The sequence below is a fragment of the Oculina patagonica genome, chromosome 12 (genome assembly GCF_052425735.1).
Source record: "Oculina patagonica isolate OP01 chromosome 12, crgOcupat, whole genome shotgun sequence".
Taxonomy (NCBI): Eukaryota; Metazoa; Cnidaria; class Anthozoa; order Scleractinia; family Oculinidae; genus Oculina; species Oculina patagonica.
In genome coordinates this window covers 22,906,606-22,930,279 of record NC_135769.1, presented here as the reverse complement: position 1 = coordinate 22,930,279, position 23,674 = coordinate 22,906,606, and the positions used below count along the sequence as shown (strand labels likewise).

At 38.9% G+C, this 23,674-nt stretch overlaps 3 protein-coding genes across 7 annotated transcripts in view; 2 read left to right on the top strand and 1 right to left on the bottom strand.

The window, feature by feature from the left end:
- Nucleotides 1-22, top strand: part of LOC144632334 (uncharacterized) — a 229,078-nt gene extending 229,056 nt beyond the window's left edge. Inside the window, exon 4 of the mRNA XM_078490962.1 lies at nt 11-22. The gene's annotated coding sequence lies outside the window, so the exon portion shown is untranslated. The remainder of the gene's footprint in view (nt 1-10) is intronic.
- A 935-nt stretch (nt 23-957) lies between these two features.
- On the bottom strand, nt 958-19,298 carry LOC144632288 (uncharacterized). 5 transcript variants are annotated; one of them, XM_078490905.1, is made up of 3 exons: nt 19,175-19,298; nt 12,715-12,912; nt 958-2,427 (listed from the first exon to the last, which is right to left on the bottom strand). In XM_078490905.1, the coding sequence occupies exons 2-3, from the start codon at nt 12,743-12,745 to the stop codon at nt 1,295-1,297; spliced, it is 1,164 nt and encodes a 387-aa protein (XP_078347031.1). In that variant the 5' UTR covers nt 12,746-12,912; nt 19,175-19,298; the 3' UTR covers nt 958-1,294. The 5 variants fall into 5 exon arrangements, with proteins under 5 accessions (XP_078347031.1, XP_078347032.1, XP_078347030.1 ...); XM_078490906.1 differs by having other exon boundaries at nt 12,715-12,936; nt 19,175-19,267; XM_078490904.1 differs by having other exon boundaries at nt 19,142-19,266.
- Nucleotides 8,012-22,721, top strand: LOC144632264 (uncharacterized). Its single transcript, XM_078490871.1, has 14 exons — nt 8,012-8,841; nt 10,708-11,024; nt 11,633-11,780; nt 12,316-12,687; nt 12,996-13,304; nt 14,776-15,160; nt 15,701-15,793; nt 16,477-16,533; nt 17,402-17,461; nt 17,920-17,973; nt 18,080-18,124; nt 18,997-19,035; nt 19,537-19,609; nt 21,432-22,721. Exons 1-14 carry the CDS (start codon nt 8,736-8,738, stop codon nt 21,471-21,473), a joined length of 2,100 nt encoding a protein of 699 aa, XP_078346997.1. The 5' UTR covers nt 8,012-8,735; the 3' UTR covers nt 21,474-22,721.
- Nucleotides 22,722-23,674: the final 953 nt, after the last annotated feature.

The following is a 23,674-nucleotide window of genomic DNA, read 5'->3' as shown; positions in this document are numbered from 1 at the left end:
GACCTGGAAGGTTTAAAATGGGACCTATTAGCGTATACATAGAAGTACTCCCCGCCCCCAGATCAAGCTGTTTCTTATACTGTTCTTATTTGAAGAATCTCGTTCTATGCTTCCTGGAAAACATCTGTGGTGTTAAGGTGATTCCATAGTTCGCAAGTAGCGATCAAATTCTTTCTATAAAATGAATACAGATCAATTTCTATGGCAGAATAATACATTATCACTGAAAACGTGTACTTTGCCAGTACTCGCAAAGGAATTATAAGGAATTTTATGATAAATACCAGGTCTTGCTGCTCCTAAACGAATACGGTGACCCCCCTTTTTTATTTCAAAATTTAACTTCCCTTAAGGTAAACAACCGACTGGCAAAGTTTGGTTGGAAATCTATGAGCAGTTCTATTTCTAGGAAATTACCTTAAGGCTCTTCTGTTTACAATTCATGATCTGGCTGGAAAGAGAGATGAATTAAAAAGCGTTTTTCTGACATCATCGTTGCACTGGTGTACTGATTTCCCCAGTACAATGTCCCTTGTTTACATCGAATCATCATGATCACCACCATGATCATTTTCATCATCATTATCATCATTATCATCATCATCATCATCATCATCATCATCATCATCATCATCATCATCATTATCGTCACCATCATCATTTTCTTTTCTCGAAGTTGTAAATGGTACCTTGCAGTCACTCTCGCTGCGTTTCTCGGTCTTTCTTACAAACACAGCTTCGCCACCATGTTTAGATTCAAACTTCACCCGAAATCACGCACGCGCATGATGCTCATAATGATCGCATTTTTCAACTTGAAGCCAGCCGACGAATGTGTGGTGTGGAAATTTTGTCCTAAATGTTCAAGCTGACTTTTCAATATCGCCAAGTTGTGATTTTTGAAAGTTTTTTCGAAATTTTTCTTACAGTGGACCTGGTTAATACGGACACCAAAGAGACACGCAGAAGTGTATTTATTTTTTAAATTGCAACTCAACATTTTCCCCCAAGTAATGAGCGGTTTGGGACTAGCACTAGTTACGCGCGCGTAATATATATTTTTTTAACGCAAGTGTTCTCCCCATTAAAAATTCTCTCTAAATCTGTAATTTTAAGGACCCTTTGAAAATGAACGTCACTGACACGTGTTTCACACAAAGACAAACTCCTGATAGAGAGCACTTCCGCCACCGCATAAAAGCTGTGATTTTTTCTACGTTCTCCGTCCTCTGCGGGGAAAAAGATACGATATTTACAACAATTAAGAGACTGCGAACGTTTTGGTAAACAATGATTAAAATAGTTTGTGGAGAAGAAAGTTCCTCAGGCGCAAAGGCAAAGGAAGCCGATGAACTCTATTGGGTGGCACGCGCGCGTTTATGATCTGTCGGCATAGCAACTTCAAATCAAAAATGATTGGCAGCTGCCAGATTCGTATGTAGCCGTCACTGTAGCTAGCAGCAAGTTGTTCGCCACTCTGTGTGAATGCCATGTGGAAGACTCCTGCCTCGCTGTGAAACTCAGGTGGCTGTTGCGTCGCGTCGAGAACAAAACAAATCGTTCCGTCATCAGTATTTACACAAGAAATGGACCCGTCATTTCCTCCTACGGCAAGAAACGATCCGTCTGGAGAATATTTTACAACGTTGACCACCTTTTTAAAAGTTAGCGTGTGTTTGTTTTGAATCTCTGACTCTTTTCTCTCGCAACTTGGCATGTGCCACGTTTTCACGACGCCTGCGTACAAGACGCACGTGACAAACTGTTGAAAGGGAAACCGCGGGTCGAAAATACACACGGATTGCGTGACAAAGTCTTCGAGGTTACTGCTGAGAAGTTCCGGGACTTTGTACGGAGAGAGGATAGTCGCACAGTCTAGGCTGTTTAAAAGAGTCAACCTGCCACAGTTCAGGAAATAAACTTGACCGTGCGATGAGGTCACGCCAAGCAGTCGACCGTTGGGAGAAAACGCGCAATCTACGACGACGCCGCGAAATCCAGAGCATACTTTGCTTACTCTCTCGGAGCAAATAGTCTTTCCGTTACGGGTACCGCAAATGGACAACTGGAGGGCTCCATCCATAACTCGAATCGAAGCTACCATGCTTCCGTCAAAGGAGAAAGGGCAACCTTGCGGATAGATCCTTCGGTATTCTGACATTCCTCCAGGAAGGTTACACGGAGTGCATTTCTGGGGCGTAGAATCATATCTCGAGAGGAAAAGATCCTCCACTTCCTCTATTCCCTGTTTCGTTGCTAAGCAACAAAGTTGCAGGCCATTTGGCGAGATGGACCATGGACCGGAAGTCAGCGTGCAGTGGTACTTGGTAATGGCAGTCGAAGGCGAGGATGCTAAGTCCCATGTGCGCGTGCGTGATGTGTAGCTTGGGTTTTTGGCCAGGTGGGACGATGGTTCAATGGCAACTCCTTAAATCAAAAAAAAAAAAAATGTTCACATCCGGTTAGAGACTTGCCTCTTCCAGACTAGCCTGCGAACGGGCTACCAAGTTGGGCAGGGCGGAAAAGACCGGCCTCCATTCTCCTCCCGCTCTCTTTTCGCCCCGTCCTTGACTGAAGAGCTTGTTCAAAGGCGACTTCCAAACAGAGTTTTGATTTTTTTTAGAAAACGCCCTAGAACTGAAAGATACCTTCTGTTTGCGCTTGTGATTTTTGACAATAAGGTATGAAGGTAAAAGTAAGACTTTACTTAAGGGTGCGCGTAATTTTACAAACTCATCCACTTTTTTCTCTAAAACAACACTGCTGTGCTTATTGAGGCCCATGTAAATAAATAAACAAATATTGTAATTAAATGAACGAAACGCAACTGGCAGGAGGCGACAGGGCTATTTACAACGTGGAGGAGTGATTCGGGCGACTGAACACAAATCCTTTAGTGGCAGGGAGGAGGATTTGAATCCCGGCCAGGACCTATGGATTACAGTCCGGCGCCCTAACCACTAGGCCACGCGGCCCGGGGGGGGGCACTCAAAACAGTTTTATACGGGGAGACTCCGCCCCAAGCTCTTACCCCTTACCCTTTTATATACCATTTTGACAGAAAATGTACCCCTTTCGTATACCTTTTACTGAAAAAAGGTACCCCTTTCATATACCTAAAAGACGTGACATAGTCTTAGAACAGGACGTTTTTTTGTCATTTTTATGTAGCGCTTAATAAATTAAAATAATACAGCCATTAAGTGCGTCTGTTCGAAATATTTTAATTACTGGCCTTTTAAAAAACCTAAATGACGGATTTTCAGACCCTTTCATATACCTAAACTTGTGAAATCCCTACCCTTTTATATACCTGAAGCCTGAAAAAAGTACCCCTGGTCACCCCTTCCGGGCGGAGCCTCCCCGTATAGGCCGTTATATGGAGTACCCCCCCCCCCCCGGGGACCACGCTGTCTCCTTGAATAAAGTCCATGCCCTGGTTGTAGCGTAAATCTCCAGACTGGCTATTGGTAATGTTACCCGTAGGCCAAAAAGATAATCGGGAGCTCCCACGATCGAGGGTATAGTTGTACTGATGTATATATTTATAGTCCTTTCTTTTTATTTGAGGCCGGTGGATATTGATTACGGTAACAAAAAGTATAATGGGGTTAATATGGCTAAATCAAAATCAAATTCAAATACGCTAACTTGTCGACTGTGATTCGACCAAACAATTTGAGCTTCTAAACGTCTAAATAAACAGACTTTTATCGGCAAAATATAATTTTGTGCGCCATTAATGTTTCCCAATTCCATTTTTAATTGCATTCGTTGAATTAGCTACAATGTAGCTAATTTAAAAAAACGACCAGTCAATAGCTTTCAACAGATTTAAAATACGAGCAAAAAAATTGTTGTAACTGGCCGAAAGGCTGATATGAGTAAAGGAGTATTAAAATGCACATGGTTCAGTAATTTTTTTTTTTTTTTTTTTTTTTTTTTGGGGGGGAAAATTTTATTTTATTTCTTTTGGGTTTTTTTGGAAAAAAAAAAGGGAAAAAAAAAAAAATCAGGTTATTTTTTTTTTTTATTTTTTGGAAAAAATTTAATTAGGAAAGCGTTCTTTCTTACGCCTGGATTTTTCTTTTTGGGTATTTGCGTATATAAAAAATTAAAAAAAAAAAAAAAAAAAATTCACTGGCGACCGCGCCATCCTATCATTCCGGTCGCAAAAATAACGGTCGCAAAAATTATTAAAAAGTAATTATAAAATAATAAATGTAGTGCGCTAATCAATTTGTTATTAACTTAACGGCAAAATCTAACGTCGAATGATTATGTTGTATTTTCTGCGAACGGTACTTAGAGGAGAGTTTCATTTTTAGAAAACACTATAGCTGGCAGATGACGGGCTATTTTGTTACATTATATAGTTTTAAGGACGGTGAAGAAAAATCTTATGGTTGCGTATTCATGTATGCTCGTATGCTTCGAACAATCGAGGTTATTTTTCGGCTAACAATACTCACAGGCGAGTTTATTAGACTATCTTATTGAATACTCTGAATACTGAGTGCTTGAGCCGTCTTTTATATATGGTCACCGAATTTAAATTCAAACTCCATCTGTGATCAGTCTGTCGGTGTACCTTTTGTTTTGTGTATTTTCGACATATCTTCCATTATTATTATTTTTTCACGCGTTCTCGTTTGCTTCAATTTGCACACAGATCATACGTGGTATGATTTGGACTTTTTGTTTTTTCGTTTTTGTTTCGGCCGCTTAAAACAACAGGTGAAAAACTGACTGCGCTCGCAGGCTAGTTCTCTAGGGAAAATATTATTTAGTGTGAAAATTAAATGTGAAATGCGATTCGACGCGTGAGAAGGGATAGTTTTGAAAATTCTAGTCAAATCAGCCATCGATGATATGAAAGCAGTCGCTCAATTGTTTCTTTTCACAGCTTGTATAAATTTTAAAAAAATAAATTGTGTGAAATGATCTGACACAAGTGAAAAAAATGACATTGCAATAACGTTATCGCTATCAAAATTTTTATGCGTTAGATATTCTCAGTAAGGGGCGGTGTCAATTATGTGTTTTATTTCTCACCGTAAATAAGCTCTGAGTCGTCCTGTGCAGCAAATAAGCACTGGTATTGGTAATGATATCGCACTGAAGTGACCAGCTCGTTCATGTAGCGAGGAGGGTTGCTACTCGCGAGTCCTTCGCCTGTCAGTTGCATTATCACAGCGCTCCGAGTACATCGTTTTTTCCTGGGGAACGGTTTGTAGAGCTTTGAGGACAGTGGTGAAGGCTCCTGTAACGATTGTGGCAGGTAATGGCTCGTACATGTTATACCCATCGCGTAGAGGAAAAAGCGCAGCCACGGAGCAACATACGAGATGCAAATTTGTCAGCTGAACAGCAGTGCGAGCCGCTCACTACTGTACCAACCATTTGTCATTTATTCAGTTTTCCGGCGGATTTACGTCACAAATAATAACGAAAAATGAATGCCGAAGAAAATACATTGTTTAAGGTATTGCTGATTGTTGTTTTTCTTTTTTTTTTTGTATTTTCACTAGTGCAAGATAATATTGCACCAGAATTATAGTTCTGGTTTAGTTGATTAACAAATGTAAAACGTAAATGAAAATGAATGGAACGGTCGAGAATGGTTTTAGAAGGATCAGCACGGCGAGCTGCCTGCAAAAAGCCCATATATGAGAAGGGAACAAAAGTTAAAAATTTGGCCGGCTAAAACTTTTGCTCTTTCATAAGCAATAAATACATATAAATATAGTCAGAGGATTATTCATGTTTTTTAGACGTTCGAACTTAACATAAAAACCATTTTCTTTTTGCATAAACTAAAAACAACATTTTGTCCAGTTTTTGTATTGTTTTAGATATCTTTTATACTATGACACGATCCCGTCTACGACTGATCTTTCACGTTTATGGCCGCAACAAGCATCATAAACAGACTGACAAAAATTCATTCGAAATCCCTGGCGCTAAAATCTCTCCTGGCAGCTGGTGTCTGCCTGGTAAATGGCGTTTAAAAAAAGTTATCAACATATTAATGGCCATCATACAATGACATACAGCCAATCAGTAGTCTGGAATTACAACAACAACAACAAGCTTTATTTGCAGACTGTAAATTTGTTACAATGCAAACGTAAACTTATTTAGTAAAATAATAAAAAAAAAAAAAAATATAGTAAAAAAAATGATTCATAAAAAAAATTGATAGTATTTTGTTACGAAATCAAAAAAGATGATATAAAAATCAATGCATGGTCACAAAAGATCGGGAGAATTCATTAATCTAAATCAAGTCAGGCACTGGTAGTTGGCTGACATTAAGATGATAGGCTGTATTGTCTTGTAAAAGTATCTCTTATTGTTGCATATTTGGAACAATGAAAGAGAAAATGAATTTCATCTTCGGTTTTATTACAATCAAATTAAATTAAATTAATTAAATTAAAGGAATTAAAGCCAGGTTGTTTTCCCGCCATATCGGTCGGTTCAAAGGAAGTTGTACTGATGATTTTGGAAAAGCTACGTAGTCAATGTGTAGTCGATACTCCCGCCTGCTTACATGATATATTGATATTTCATGGTATACCGTAAACACAACTTACTCAGGCGAATCAAACGACTGACCGACCAACCAATCATTCCCCTGACTTTCTGATTAAAGGGGCACTGTCAAGGGGATTTTGATGCTTTACGGTAAAAAGTACTAAAATTGGCGAATAGGTCTTCTCGTACATGAAATGCACCTATAGTACATCAAGATGGAGATATAAAGTAAATTGTTGTCGAAGAAAGAAGGGAGCCATAATAATTTTTAGGTGTTTTTTCCAGTCCACAAGGACAAAACTTGAAAAAAACAGCCTGACTTTTTGAAGTTAATATCTAAAGTTCCTGATGGTATCACAATAATATCACTTGTTTATCGCTTCAGTACACTTGCATGGTGACTTTTAACAAAATTGGTCCACTATTTGTATCTTCCATATGTCTTAAGGCTTTTGAGATTTAGTGACAGTGTCCCTTTAATCTAGCTATCCCCTCCCTCGTGCTTTTAAATACTTTGAAAAAACAATGCTCAACCGCTATAGTTTGGAAGGAAGCAAATATGTTTTGCACATGCGTCAACTTCGAGCCACGTCGTAACATAACCACACAAGTCCTCATTCCAAATATCATCCTTTCGTGACTTTTTGCCTCAAAGCCGTTTTACGACGTCAGCAAGCTACAGGTTGACTAGACAAGCTAGGTCAGGTCCAGTCATATTACCCTTTACTTGTGATATACTTCACTCTCTAATGCGAATATTGACAACAGCAGTCTTTTAACGACCGAGGTGCATGGCAAATACAGGCCGCAGACCCTTACAACACCATGTCGGCAAATTTAATGTGTAAACCAAGTAGCAATATGACCTTGTTATTTTAGGAAGAGAAGGAAGGCGTAAGAGTTTCTTAAAGTAATACACACGAGTATTATTGTGGTCTTTTCTCGCATGTTTTGTTTGGGTCTTCAAGCCACGATATTAGCATGACGAACTGAGTTTCTGATCAACGATGGCTGTGTTGGATCCTGATTTAAAGGAGCACGGAGCATTTCAATTGGCTTGGGGGTAGTCTAAATCTCTTCGTTTTCCTCGACCTTTTTCAAATCCACTAATTGCCCATCCCTTTATCCATCTTCAAACATTTTTTATACAAAGTATTTCATCGGTTTTTCCACTGTAAACCGATGACGGCAATTTTAGATTGCGAGAAACCTCAAATAGGAAGAGAATAGTTCCCAAATGGATGAAAATATATATGACTCAGGTATATTGCAGCAGTAATAATGTTTTCCTCTTGAACTTTTTCTTAGTACCTTTTTTTCGTGTAAAGACCTCGAGCAAATAATCATTAATTTACAAAGATATCAATAATATCGTTTTTTGCCGGACTTCTTGTTAATTTACTATATACTTGTCACTTTCTAGGTTCACAGAAAAAAATATAAAACAAGGCCTCACCGCAGCTGATTCAGTGTATAAACGCATAAACTGAAGACTTCAAGCGGCTACCGCAGAGGATATATTCAGCGTGTGGTTTTTGACGTTTTATTTTCGTTCTGACTCCACAAAGACGAGAAAAGACAAAAGAAACCCACGAACTAAGGTTATCCATCATTTGCAGGATCAAAAACATTGGCCAGGCAATTTTTTTCTGCAGCCAAAAATGGAAACGTATTGCCAAATATACACTTAGTAATGACGCGCATAATATTTGTTTTTATTTCCGGTTTGAAAGTTGAAGGAGTCGATCGTACTGGCCACTGGACCGTGTATCAAACTCTATGATTTCCGCGTTACGTTGTCAGCCGCGAGCGCAAATTTTCTTTTCAAGTTCTTGTTCGCCCTTTTAACGCTATTTGAAAAGAATAAAGCCATAACCTTTAATCTTTTAACTGTTTATTTTCGAATCGTGAAGATATCAGGAATGAATGGGCCAAATTGAATACGGCGTTCCTGACACGGTTCCGTGCATTTTCGCACAGCACGTGAACTAAAGCGGAAATTGACCCTCCCCGGGCCCCCAATATCACTCACGCACTTGCCCCACCCCACTTAGGAGACTTTAGGAAACTCGAAGAGGCAAAGAAAGACTGATTACACGCTGTGATTTGCGTTTGTTTTTTTTATTTCAACCACGAGATCGTATTTAATTCATCTTCTCTTTTTGGGAAGACTTCTCGTGATGTGCTAACACAAGATGGTTCGTTTGCTCTTCAAAAAGTTCGCGGTTCTGAAGGTCACGTTTCTGTTCGTAATCTTGGGAAGTGATGTTTGGATATCTGTCACAGAAGCTGCGAGATCAGGTAAATAAGCTTAAGCTTGTTGAATTTTTTAGCTGATAAAACTTTTGTTGCCATGTCTTGACTTATCGCCCTTCTTTAATTTCGCATACAGAAAGCAAAAGAACAATCGAATCCATTTGATTCGTTTTGAAGTTCAGCTCAAACGGATCTAACGATAAGCTACTTTCTGCTGTAGGGTACTTTCGAGTTAAGCTAATATAAGTTATAAAAGTTTCGTGCTTGTACACATCTGCCCATGTTTAGAATGTGCCTTTTCACTGTTCTTTAATCAAATGAAGCCCAGAGTCCACAGTTTTCTGTGAGAACATTAATGCTCTTAAATGCGTCATTTACTTCTTAAGTGTTGTTCGATTCAAAGTGCATTGATTCAGTATATTAAATTAGCAACTCAAATACTTAGTAAGGACCTAAAATTTCAATATAGGACGTGATGATATTACGGTTCATTTTGTTGAAGAAATCAAACATTGTTTGTCTCTTGTATATTTCCTTGGTTTGTTAGAGATAAACTGAGAATTATCGATAATAACTTTATTAAAGATCATTAAAGCAAGTGATCTCTTATGAGCAAAACAGAAAATTGAATTACATTAATTTCTGAGAGTAAAATATTATGATCACGAACCTAATAATTATTATTATTTTATAACTTTTAGATAAATTATATAAATTTTGTAAATTAAGCAGAATTCTGATATTCAATCCAAAGGATCTATTTTTCTATTTCGGTCTTTATTTACTGGTAGGTACGCAGCATTGAAAACTACAACTAAGTGCCAATGGCACGAATTGCTAGGACTGGGTCTGGGGGGGCATGCCCCCAGGAAATTTTTTTTTTTTTAGGGGCTCTGAAATGCTATTTCCCAAGTTCTCCAGGGAACAGTTTCATAATTTGAAACACGACAAAATGCCACTCGACACCCGAGTTGAACGGCCCAGGCTCTAGCCCTGGCCGGGGGAACTGCGCTGTGTTCTGGGGCAAGACAATTTACTCTCACAGTGCCTCTCTCCACCTAGGTGTATAAATGGGTACCGGCAAATTTACTGCTGGGGGTAACCCTGAATTGGACAAGCATCCCATCCAGGGGGAAGTAGCAAATTACTCCTAGATGCTTAGTGGTACAGAAACCATGATAAGCTCTGGCTGTATGTGTTACTTGGTTTGGACACAGACTTAACCTTTTATTGACAGGAGGGTTTAGACAGAGTTAAATTTACAGGCAAATTAAGGGGGAGACATCTCCCCTTTCAGCAGGAAAATTTGGACACTACTTTGTCAATTGCCAGGGAGGATAGCCTCTCTACACAAGGCTGGGGTAAGCAAAATTGGCACTTCATAGTGGCGATATTCCATAGTATAATTAGCTGGAATTTTTCTCCAAACAGCACACACTCTTATGGGCTACTTCGAGGCCACTTGAGTGTATCTAACAATATAACTGTTTCCTGCCAAAATTTTCTGAGCAGGCAACATTAGTGGAGGGGGACAGAAGGACGGGAGCCTGGGAAAAATGGGATGAGAAGGGAGAGAAGGGAGGGTGGGAAGTGGGATTTCTAAGGTGGCAGGAACTGGGAGAAAACAAGTAAAAGTTTGCTACATTTCATTATATTTTGCAATAGATAGCCATTTTTCTCTAAGTCTTCGTTGTGCTATATTTCAAATCACTTAATGACTGGTCCCTTGTGAAGCCAGCATATTTTGTTTCCCTCAGCTCCACCTTGGGAAACATTCAGATTCTCAGAAAGCAAAGTTGAATGTTTCCCTTGGAACCAGTCATTAGGTGTATTTATTTTATCAACTTTTTTTTTTCTGAAGGAATTTAATTTTCTTCAATGTTTTCTAATTCCTTTATGCTAATTTTGTAGGTTGCTCAAATGCACTGGGAATGCAGAGTAGAAAAATAACAAGATCCCAGCTTGACTCCTATACATATCACAGTGAGAGTTGGGGCGTTGACAAGGGCAGACTGCATAATTCAAAGTCTTGGTGTAGTAAAACCAATGATGCTGCGAAGGAGTACTTTCAGATAGACTTGCTTAGGGTCAGACATGTATCGGCCATTGCCACTCAAGGAGTGGAAGGCAAGTTCAACATTGACTACTATGTTAAGACATACATGATCAAGTACAGTTACGATGGAGCATTTTGGATGTTTTATGAAGCAGAAAACGGTGCTGATGTGGTAAGTGATACTGTATTGTTCAGTTCCATAATATATCCATACCCACCCTATGGAAGATCATTGGAAATTCCAAGGGGGTGGTCAGGGTTTGTATAGAAAACCTGGAAAGTCCTGGAACTTTATTGTGGCACTTTCCAGGACTGGAAAGTCCTGGAAAAAGACACTGGTCCTGGGAAGTTCTGGAAATCTGTTAACAAGTAATAACTTTTAAGAACTCATATTATAAGAAAATGTACAGACAGCAAGGAGAAATAATATTGAGATCTTGGGAGTGAAAGGGTTAATGTGAATTTTGGAGTCTTGGAAAAATCAATCTGAGTCCTTGAAAAGTCCTGGAAAAGGTTTTGAAAAAGGGTACAAACCCTGGGTGGGGGATCTTAAAAGCCAAAATTTTTACAGGGTAGTATGGGACTTAACTGGAATTTCCAGAGGGGTGGGGGGGATTCAAACCAAAAAACCTTCGGTGGGAGGACATTTTTTGAAACAACACATTTTGAGAATATTTTTAAGACAACTAGATGAACACTGTGATTGGTTAATTTTGTTCAGGGTGCCGCGGTTCGAGTAGTTGCACTGTTAATAATTCTCTTCCTTTATTTATAATTCAGAAATTTACTGGAAACAGTGATGCTAACAGTGTGGCAACAAACTACTTTAGAGACACATTTGTTACAAGGTACCTTAGAATATACCCAAAGACGTATCAAAGGGATATGTGCCTGCGAGTTGAAGTGTATGGCTGCAGTGATCAAGCTGGTCAGTAGTTTATCAGCTTTATATATTTTTACAGCAACAGCAATACAACAATGACATCATCATCATCACCATAAACTTACAGCAACATAACTACATTGTAAATTTAATGGCAGCCACTTCCGGTATTTATTTTTTTGGTCAGTTTTAAATAACGAAGCCATACCAGTCCATGGATTATAATAAAGAGAGTTAATTATTATTATTATTATTATTATTATTATTATTATTATTATTTTATTATTAATTGTTACACCTTAATTAAGCTAGTATTGCATACAGCTCACTTCTCAAACTGTAACGGTTTTCAGAGCTAATAATTTGTCAACTTGTTGTCGTGTGTCATGTGTCCAGACTCATAACACAAGGCGATAGGAGGTGCTTTAAGTTTTAGAGGGGAAATGGTCTAATTGCTTTACATATTAGATACAGGTATTTTGAGCCAAAGATAAAGAATCTTCTAGATAGACATGTTGTTAAAATATATTATTTTATAATTAAATGTGTATAAATTATGAATAAATTAATTCATTTTCAGATGATTGTTCAAGACTTATAAAGAGTTCAACTGGTTCTATTACAAGCCCAGAGTACCCAGTCAGTTACCCTTCTAACAAGGACTGCACATGGCTTATTTGGGTTAGCTTTGGAAGACAAGTTGCACTCATGTTTACACAGTTTGATGTCAAGCGTGGCTCAGGCCAACAAGGCTGCAAGGAAGATTTTGTAGAAGTAAGAAATGGCCTTACTGATATATCAGGTCAAATTGGCGGGAGATACTGCAATGGGAACAAGTCAATGTTAATAACTACTCCAAGAAATGTTGTGAGAATCCTCTTTCACTCTGGCAGCACGGCTATAAGTGTCTCTCATAGAGGATTTAAAATTGATTACCTCTCCATAACACCAGGTAACACCCATATTGTTTAATACTTACTTAATCCTCTTCGTTCTTTTAAGTAGCACATAAGGCCATCACCAATGAATGCCAATGCTGTCAAACTGTCATGACCACTGCTGAATCTGACTCTAGTTCCATCCAGCCTCTGTCATCTCTTTTCCCACTGACCTTCTCCATGACACTTTGGGGCGTCCTCTTTTCTTCTTTCCTGCAGGGGTCCAACTTATGGCTACCCTGGGGATGGCATTTGGGGTCATTCTGTTGATGTGTATTATTGTTTAATTACAACATTAAATCTTTTTGTTTTCTTTTAAAAGGTTCAAATGACGTGTTCACTGCTAAAAGCTGTGATGGAGATGTGATAGCACTTGATTGTTCGAGTACTGATCATACAATCAACATTCTTCATGCCGCCTATGGCACTTTTCCATATAGCTGTGGGCAACAACATACATCTGCAACATGTGCAGCTTTGGACGTTAAGAGTAAGATTGTATCAAAGTGTCAGGACTACAAAGTATGTCGCTTTTCTGTGAGTGGGTCTCTGTTTAGTTACAGTTGCCCAGGTGGCCCTGCAAGACGTCAACTGGAAGTTTTCTATCAGTGTACGAGTAGGAATATTAAAAGTAAGTTTAATATTTTGTACTAGATGACTTACACTAGCTATTTTAAAACATTAATAATTAAAGTACTGTCTGGTAATTATCACAAAGCATCCAAATACTTTCGCCGGCAGCAAGACACTATAAACATAAACTCAGCATAAATTATTATTCTTATGCTGCAGAATTCTAAAGTAGGTTACATTACTCTGCACTTGTTTGAAGCAGTTGCATAATAAAATGCTAAATTACTTCTTGCAATATCTTCTTATATAAAGATCTCTTTGCTTAGATTTGTTGGGCCTTTTAAAAGAGATACATTAATTAGGCAAGCCGGTGAGTCTGGAGGAACTATCAGCCCTCTCCCATCCCCTTCGATGAAAGTGCTTTTGCACCCAGTTGCTTATTGCCTTGACTTAACAACATGAGACAATGAGTGGCATTGTTAATGAATGACAATGCTATAAAAAAGTACCGGTACCGTATTTACTCGAATAAGCGCCGCCCCCGAATAACCGCCGCCCTTGAATAAGCGCCGCATTTAGGACAAAAAAGTTAATAAGCGCCGCCCCCGAATAAGCACCGCAGTCTCGATGCGGCGCTTATTTGAAGAATTTCATTTAACTTAAAACAGCACTACAAAGCAACTCTAAGACAAGCTTGAACATTTCTTTGCATCAAAAGCGATGTTTTGCAGTTATGAGTGATTGTTTTTTCGCTCTCCCATTAGTTTTTCTATTCAACACTCTAACGATACGTAGTTCTGTAAATGTTGCGAAGGCCGCCAACCTTTGCCATTTCTGTCTCAGCAAGAGACAAATACTGACAATCAAAAGACGCTCTTTTCAATAACTGTAAAAGATAAGATTCTTTGTGGCGTCCAAATTTTAAATAAGCGCCGCTCTCAAATAAGCGCCGCCCTCGAATAAGCGCTGCACTTGAGACGCGAAAAATTTAATAAGCGCCGCGGCGCTTATTCGAGTAAATACGGTATACAATTTGCACACAGTCCAACTGGAACACACTTTTGGTGCCTAAAGCACCTGGAGGGTATGTTAGTTCATCACATATCACCTCCCAGCATATTTGTTAACAGGTTTTGTACTCCAACAGCTTTTTCTGAGTCTACTGTTTTTTTCCGGTTCAAGAAAGTTTCACTATGAGAGTAGTTAATTTTGCTAGTGTGCTGTCCAGGGCAGCAATAGAAGGACTGGAATTTGTTCTAAACTTGACTGTACTATAACCACTAGGCCATTTATCAAGGACGCCCATGAGTGGCATGATAAATTTGTGGCAAAATTATAATATTATAAATGTTATGGTCTTAGATGTAATATTTTCTCTTGTCATCCAGATTTCCTTTGCACCTAGAACCTAGCAATTTTTCATTACTTAATTGGTCAAACAAGTACATAGCTAGGAAAGTAGGAAGAAAACCTTGGTTATGTTTTTGTTATTAAATAATATAAATAAATTTTATTTCTTTTTTCACTAGCACCTGCACCAAAAACACCAACACCAACACAACCATCAACACAAAGAAGCACTGTAGCACCTTCCACAGTTCCTCCCATTACCACTAATAGTCAGCCCTCACATTCATTTACAGACGAGACAACAACCCCACCAACCATAATCCCCTCAACAGAGCCCTTAATCACACAACCAACCATATTGCCATCACAAGTAGTCTTTTCTGTTGAAACCGATATCCCACCAACAAATTCTGGAAGTAAATCGGCTGCACCACCAGTGGGTGGGAAAGAGGCTCAGACAGGAAAAGGAATGCCGACAGGAACTATTGCTGGAGTTATTGTGGTGGCGCTCATAGTCACACTTGTTGCAGCACTGCTTGCTGTTTTCTTTATTCGAAGGAAAAGGTATGAAGAAATGTTTTGTTTGGCGGGTGTGGTTTTAATGTAAATTTATTATCATTGTTTATTAAACAGTCGTTGGTTATTATTAAAAATTAAACCAACTGAAAAAATATAACTGGAAAGTAATTGTCTAGCCCTCCCTGCACACATCAAATTGCAGGAGGGTTAGATTATTAAAGGATGAGCAGAGGGTTGTGGATTTCAAACATTTGGTGCAAAAAGGGGAATTACTATTTTTTTGGGGGGAGGGGGGTGAGGGGCATTAATTAAAGGTAGGTGGTAATTGAAACACATGTATTCCACTGGTAATACTAGTAGAAAGTAGCTGGATGATTAATACTAAACAAACAGTAGATAAAAAAGTAAAAGACCTTCATAATACAAGATAAAATTAATGAGCTCTCTGCGACCTGTAATGCTCAATAATTTTTTTGAGGCTCTCTGTACGCTTTGCGGACCTAATGATGCTTTGCCTTAAAACATGGCATTTTTTGCAAACTCTTGGAACTCACTCTGTTATCGTGATTTCTGTATTCAAACCAGGCAACAGAAATATAAAGAAAAACCTCTTGAACAGACAGTGGAATTCACCCCTGAGAGGCAATACAGTACACCAGAGAATTGCCCAAGAAAAAGGTCAGTAGCACAAAACTGTCGGGTGTGTAAAGCGGCCTCGTACCCACTGCAGTTTCTCAACTGGACATTATACAACAACTTTTTTTTTTATTTGCACCCTATACATAATTTCAATTAAAAACTAGTTATGATGATTAAGTAGTTTCTAATACATACTGCATCAAATATCAAATGGTAATTAATTTAAAATTTTTCAAACCAGTTTGATTCCCTCTGTTTCAGATTGAATATCATGAGACAATAAAAATCAAGCTGGTTTGAAAAAATTTAAACCAAAGACATAGGCCATTTTCAAAAAATACCTTTGTTGTCCCTCCAGAATTTTGCATAAGCATTGTTTTGCTGTCCCAAGAGAAATTGAAAACTCGTTACAATGCTTATGCAAAATTTTGGAGGGACAACAAAGAGTATTATGGTATTTTTGAAAAAGGCCTATTAAGGGAAGCTAGATGATCTCACATTGATACTGACATAGGTCCAGTTCTCTGTAAAACTGAAAAAAGATGAGAAACTTAACGGCATAAAGCGGATAACTTGGAATAAAATTGACAATTGAAATAATTAAAGACATTGATAAGATGAGAAAATAAAAGTCATAGAAATAAACAGGCTGCTATTGCCCCGGCATAGTAATGTGTTAGTTCCTAATTAAATGTTTGTTTGCCTATTTGTTTATCTGTTAGGTGTCCTCTTGACGTAAGTAACAGTGCTTATGAGACTGTGAACATCTTGTATGAAAGGTGAGTAGATGAACCTCAAACAATCAAGCAAACAGGGTTTTGTTTAAACTCCAATTTCTGGTTTAGTGCTTACAAAAAGGCTTTTGCTTTTATTCTTTTTGTTCTTTTTTGTTGTTTTATTCTTTTATTCTTTTTTATTTCTTTTTCTATTCTTTTTTAATATTTTACTCTTTTGGCTTAGGATACTCGCAAAACAAAAATTTTGATTTATTGTGACCTTTTTATAACCCCTCCCCTGCTGTGCAATGTACTTCCTCGGCACCTGCATTTGTCACTACTCCGGATTACAGTATATTTAGTAAATAAACCCCTTCAGGCGGCTGGTATATTGGAGGATAATGGCCGAGGCTGAAAGATTGTCAAAAAATGAACAGTTGGCCGAGAAGCAAAGCTTTGAGGGCAACTGTGAAATTTTGAGGACAATCTTTCAGCCAAGGGCAGTATCCTCCAATATACCAGTAAGCCAGAAAGGGGTTTATTTATTTTATAACCCTCCGATTAATTTTTACAACGCGCTTTATCGCCAGTAAATTTACAGGAAAAACCTACGTAATAAACCAGGAGTAACTGTGCAGGTTGAAACAAATGTAAGTTGATTGATTTACGTGATTTTTTAACTCTGTGATATCATTAAAAGTTAGAATTGAATAAGGTGACTTCATTTTGTTTTGTGCTTGCCTACAAAATCCGGCCGACAGATATCAAATCCGACGGGGTATATTCGCTGATACCCGTTGTCCGATTTTGTACCACGTGATGCGTTTTGTCCAATGAGCGCGCGCAAAAATTAATTGGTGGGTTATAATTACATGTAACATTGACATGGAATGATATACACTGACAAGTGATTTATTTATACACTGTTTAGTGCTGATAACCATAGTGAATCGAGCACCGGTGGGAAAGAGGATCACAATGCATATGCAAGGTGGGTTTTTAAAATCTGATATTTTAAAGATTGTTTTACCATTGTAGGCTCACTTAATGTCCACTTCACTCGGGTCTCCTTACATCAAAAAGTCGTTTGATGAGGGTCTTAAAATGATAGGAGTAGCACACTGACGGCTGTTTGTCAGTCTTACAAACCAGTGGCCTCGGATTCCATAACGATTGGAATTTAGAAATGTTGGGTTTTGTGGAGGTAGGAGAACGACAAACTCAAACCACATACAACTTATTTCGTGTGTACATAGAACACATAATAGGATAGAATAGTATATTTATTTATTAAACTCATTTTTGTATTTTTACAATCTTTTTACACATGAGAAAGATATTTAATAAGTTAAATTTGAATCGCGAGCTGGGGTTCTTAATTAATCGGTTTGTTTTCTAGTTAGCTCCACAGTATTTTAAGTTTAACTTTGACATATTTTTTTATTCTAGTTGTTCAGTGCCTAGTTGTTTACCAAAGATAACAGAAAATCCTCTTTATAAAGGGTAAGTCGTTGGTGTTGTTTGAGATCACTGTTTTATTTCTGGATATTCATACAAAGGCTTGCCCTTCAGTTCAACTCTAAATGGTCGTTTGACTGTTTCTTTGCAGAGTTTCTCCTCCATTCAAGGACGGTGATGAAGAGGGCTATGAGCTGTAAGTTTTGGCAGTTTGTTTTTGGAATTGAGACTGAAAATAGTTTTCGGCAAATCCCCGTTAAGAACCCGACGAGTTCCGATTCTCATTGACCAATCAGAAACAGCACGACCTCTCCGTCTCTCTCCGTCACGATTCCAGTAACTTTTGTATCCGGAATCTGATGTACAAGGTAGATAGTTTGCATTCAAATGCTACTCGCCAGTGCCTCAAAATATATATTCTACAAACGGTTTTACAATGAATCCGCGTAAACAGCGTGCGACACGAAAACGCGAATGCGAGCGACTAGCGAGCGGCGAAGCATAGTGCTGTTGCATTTAATTTTTGTTCCCGACCTGTTCAGGAACGGCCGGAATTCTTTAGGGGTAAGGGTAAAAATCGGTGGATTTCTTAAAAGGTAAGATAAAACGTACAGGAATTCTTTTTCAGGGACAAACACATTTATATTGACATTGATGAGGGCTTAGCACATTTACAAAGGATTTCATTAGAAGTTAAGACATTTTCAGTGGATTTGTTTAGGGGTTTAGGCGTTTTCAACGGATTTCTTTAGGGGTAAGAATGAAAGACCTGTCCTCAACAGGGTGGTGGTGGGGGGGATTTTAAATGCGATAGCCCATGATTTCAACTCTTCGTAGTATTTTAGGAACGGCTTTAATACGAATCCGAATACTCTGATAATGATGAATCCGAAAATATTTATGAATTCGGAAACAAACTTTGGGCAATGCTCTAGTGTAAACGAATATGTCGATGTATAGCTAAGCAGTCAATGCCCGTGTTAGCTAGTGTCGTGAAAGACCAACGAGAAAATATAATGGGAACGTGTGTAATTATACTAATGATGAAATTTTGTTTTACGTTTCTAGGGTGAAACCACCGAGCGTCGCTTCACATAATTATGATAGGTACAGTGACAACAGTTGTTATTATTTAGCTTTGTAATGTGCAACTAGCTTCGTTTTCACGGCGTGACTTGTATTTACACAACACAGCTCAGAAAAAAATACTTACGTGAAACTCAGCTAAGGGCATCATTGAACTCACCGTGCATTGAACAGGAAAGAGGTTGTTAATGGAGCTGGAGAACATTCTTTCTTTATCTTTCGCGGTCATTTTTCCGGACAACTTTCGAGAGTAGTATATTATGACTGTCTCGAGTGACTTTGTTTGCTTTACCTTTGCTGAGCTGCGAGAAAACTCGTGAAACATGGTTTAACCAATCACAGCAGACATGCTGTAGTTTCGACCAATCAGAACCAATAGTGATTTGTCGTCCGCGTATTTTCCCGCGCTTGGCACGGGCTGCATTTTTTGATCTGTAGCACTCCACCGTCAGACCGTTGCATGCATGTTTATTGTTTTACTCAAGAGATTTCCCTTTATAATAGGAAATTTATTATTTTTAGTCCTTCAGATGACACTCTTCCCAAGGTCAAGTCTATAAACAATCCAAACTACGAGAAAACGTTAGAACTCAAGGTAAGTTACGCAAGTGAATCGAAAGTAACTTTTGCTGTGGGAAACTTAGTTTTGCCGGACAGATGTACGTGGGCAACCGTGTAGAAATAGTGCTGATCCTAGCAGTATGGATCAGCAGTATGCAGGACCCGTGTCACATATCAACCTAGTAACCAGTTCACCGCGAGTCTCTCGTAGCTCAGAGCGCCCAACCGGATCTGGGAGGCCGTGGATTCATGATGTCTTCAGAATTTTTGATTGTCCCAAATTTGTTCTATTTTCCCTAACACTGCCCATGTATATTGGATATCGCTACCCTTCGAAAGAAAGAAGACCGTAGAATAAATTGCCCTCTACGCTAGAAGATCAGTAAAATTACAAGCTTACTAGCCTGGCAGGCTCACGTCTGGGAATACACGTGGTAGTGTCCGCGAGAACGAGTCATAGGCGTACGAGCCGGGGGGGGGGGGGGGGGGGGGGGGGGGGGGGGCGAGGGGGGCTGCAGCCCCCCCAGTGCCGAAATTTTTCGGGCAAAATGCCTAGAATTCGGGCAACAAGCCCAGAGAAAAAAATAGAAAATAAGCCGACAAATCTAAACATTGCGTTCAAAGCGAATTACATCAACAGAAAAAGTGTTGGAAATATACCGAACTTTGTGGTTCAAAGTCTAAATTTCTCATTCATCTGCTTCGTTTCCTCTCGCAAATTGTTACAATATTGTTCGATTTTTCCAGCAAATTTAACGTGACCCCTCAGTTTAATGTCAGATTGATTCAGTTGCAATCGTTTGGAAGTGAGTGGGAAATTGGCAAGGGCGACCAGAAATTAGGTTTTTGCATAGCCTGAGCGTTTGCGCGCGGTGGATACTGTGTAAGACCTTTGAAACAAAGCTGTTACAAATGCTTCTGACTCAAATACTTAGAACTTAGGGCTAGCGTAAGCTCAAAACTTTCAATTGCAACGAAATGTTTTAACCCATTTACCCCTGAAGGTTTCACACACTGTTGTATAACTTTCAAGTAGGGAAAAAGATGTAAATTTGCTCCCCCAAAGAAGTTTAATTTTTGCTGAACAAGAGTGGCTAAACAGAAATATTTCTAAAGAAAATTAAAGGGCTTCAATGTATTGACATCTTCGGACAAAGCCACGAAATTAATTAAGGGGCTATCGTTCCTTTTAAGCAAGCAGGCAAGGTTCGTACACAACTATTTCAATGCATGCTTAGTTGTCCATTTTATATGCCTCTTTATTCGGCCTCAACGGACGTCATATCTTTTTCGGGCAATAACGCCTCCGCCCCCCAGTTCCGTAAAAGCCCGTACGCCGATGGAACGAGTCGGCGAGTTTTTTTTTTTTTTGCGCTTCATACGTTGCTCGCCACTCGTGAGTGTATTCGTGAGACTGCTCGCAGGCGACAAAGTTAATGAGAGCTGCTACAATACTGAGTATTGTTATCCTGTTGACACTGCAACAACAACAACAATAACCTTTAATGTACTCTTGCACTTACAAGAAAAAAGATTAATACGCCGGAGAGTAAATTAAATAAAGTAAGGGTACTGGCTGCCTGTAATAACCATAAGGGCTAGTGGAGCCAGGCAGCTAATTGAATAATCGAAATCACTATTTGCAGGTTAAGCGATGAACTTTGTAAGGCTGTTGTAGAAAAAAAAAATACGCGTAGCCCAAAATATTCTTGACGGAAAGACAGTGTTCTTCCCTTTCAGCCCCCAGTTGGCAGTATCTTAACAGACCTTCTGTGTTGTTACGCTTGTTTCAGTTTCACGTTTGAGAAGGTTGTTTCCTCTATATATGTTAATGTTTATTTACTTTTTCGCTGCAGAATCATGAATACGCCGTTCCAGACTTGAAGCCCAGCTGTTAGTTGTGAAGTAAATTATTCCAAAGGAACCCATACACATAATTTAAGTTAAAATTGTACGTAGGTTTTAGAAAACTCTATTTTGTAGAATATAAATGTAAGTGGAAAAACGCTGCGTATAAGTAAAAACAGCAGTTGTTCATCATTTCCTCGCACTTTGAGAGGTACAGAGTGCGTATAAAAAGGCACGGCATATTTCGAATTTTTTTAAAATCAATTTCTAGCCATATTAAGTCGCAACAAACGAAAAACAATGCAACGGTAATTAATAAAATTACTGGAAAAGGTCCCACATTTTGTGAAGTTAAGCAAAAACTGAAATGGAAGGTTGAAAACTGGAAAAACTAGCGGCATTTAAAGATGAGAGAACTTAAAAGTTCCGTTCTGACGGGGTTGCCACAGGTCGGGGTATGGTGAGGGAAAATAAAATTCTTCAAGGTCGGGGAAAAGTCAGGGAATTTAATTTTGAGCCAAGGAAAATTGACATTTTGAAGAAAAGTCAGGGAAAATTGGAATTTAGCGCCGCTGATTTGATACAACTCAGTGAGACAGTAATGCTTTTTTGGAAGCAGAGGCTGGAGGCCGCTACTATATCTGACATTTTGTACTTTTTTGGTCAGGGATATTTTATTTTTATCAAGGAAAAGTCAGGGAATTTTGAACACTGATGTCTGCGGCAACCATGTCTGAACGTTATTTATTGAAATAGTACACTGTAACCTGAACCTGTTTTTAAACTCTGTGTGTGCAGTTACGGTAAGAATCTTCCCGAAGGTTATGACGTCAGTTTGTGGCCATCGGGAAACGTCATGCTACTTAGCAACATTTCTGCGGAAACCGCTGGCTCGGTCAATTATCGCAGAAGAAATTCTAAGCGTAAGGAAAGAATGACCGAATAAAATAACAACTCATTTTTGTAAATTAGTAAAAGGGTTAAGGCAAAAAAGACGACCCTCTCTTGGTTTAAGACGATTTTTTTAAGGAGTGTGTGTGTGTGTGTCTTATTAGTTAACGTTTAACGTGCTAGTAATATAAAGGACGTCTTTATACCAAGAATTTAGAATTTACTAGTAATTTGTACCACTTAGAGAGGTAGAAAATTTGTAATAGACTAAAATGTAATTTCTCAGGTTAAAACTATTTAATATTCTACTGCATGATCAATGTTATTATACAAGTTTGTATTATATTTAAATTGTAACAAAGGGCACTGACCAAGTTAGTAAACAATATTTTGTTGCAGAAATTGAACATGTTGTGTTCTTGTAGTCAATTCAGGGAAGTGAGGTATTGGGTGAATGCTTTGCTGATCAACAATGAAAGGGAAATTGTCTGTGCATCAACAATCAAACTCTCCCAACTAGCGCTGAGCGCTTTGTATGGAGATAAGCAAGGAGGATACCGTAAAATTCCGGTTACAAGCCCCGAGTTTATATAACTTCGTAACGTGTTTTCGGTGGGCTTATAAACGAAGGTCCTTATATCCGGGAGGGCTTATAAGCGGAATGGAAAAAATGTTTCAAGACGAGCCACGGCAGTGTTGATCGAAAGAAGTCTTTAAGGTAAAAAGTCATAATAAAGCAACATTAAGCATTTCAATGGCACTGTTTTCCAGCAGAGGGGGCTTATACCTGGGGGGGGGGGGAGGTTTTTAACCGGATGTATTTTTTTGTTTCCAGGTAGATGGGCCTATAACCAGGGAGCCTTATAAGGGGGGGGGGGGGGCTTATAACTGGAATTTTACGGCATCCCTTTGTTTAAAATTTAATTTTAAGGGGTTTATGGGGGATCGTCTCCACCGCAAGCACACCGAAACACCCACGACTCGAAATTGAGCCTGCGTTTTTTTCGCATGAAAGCCGTTCATTAGTCTCCCTTGCAGCAACGCTTTGGTGACATCCCAAAAAACAGCTGCGAAGGAGGCTGCGTTCAATATGGAACAGTATTTTTTAATAGAAACAGAAACCCTACAGTCTTGTTTTAAACAACAACTATTGAGAGTAAAATGCGAATGTCACTGCCTCCTCCCGAATCAGAGTCAAGTGGTTGCTTGGGGTGTAAGTTAGACTACGAGCAGTCCCTATTTTGAGCGTTCGCCAGTGTCGTCGAGTGTTAAGCGAAAAAATAAATGACCACGCGTAAAATGGAGACGAGGCGGGGCGAGGGTGAACGCGAAAAATGGGGACGAATCGACGCGCCTCGTC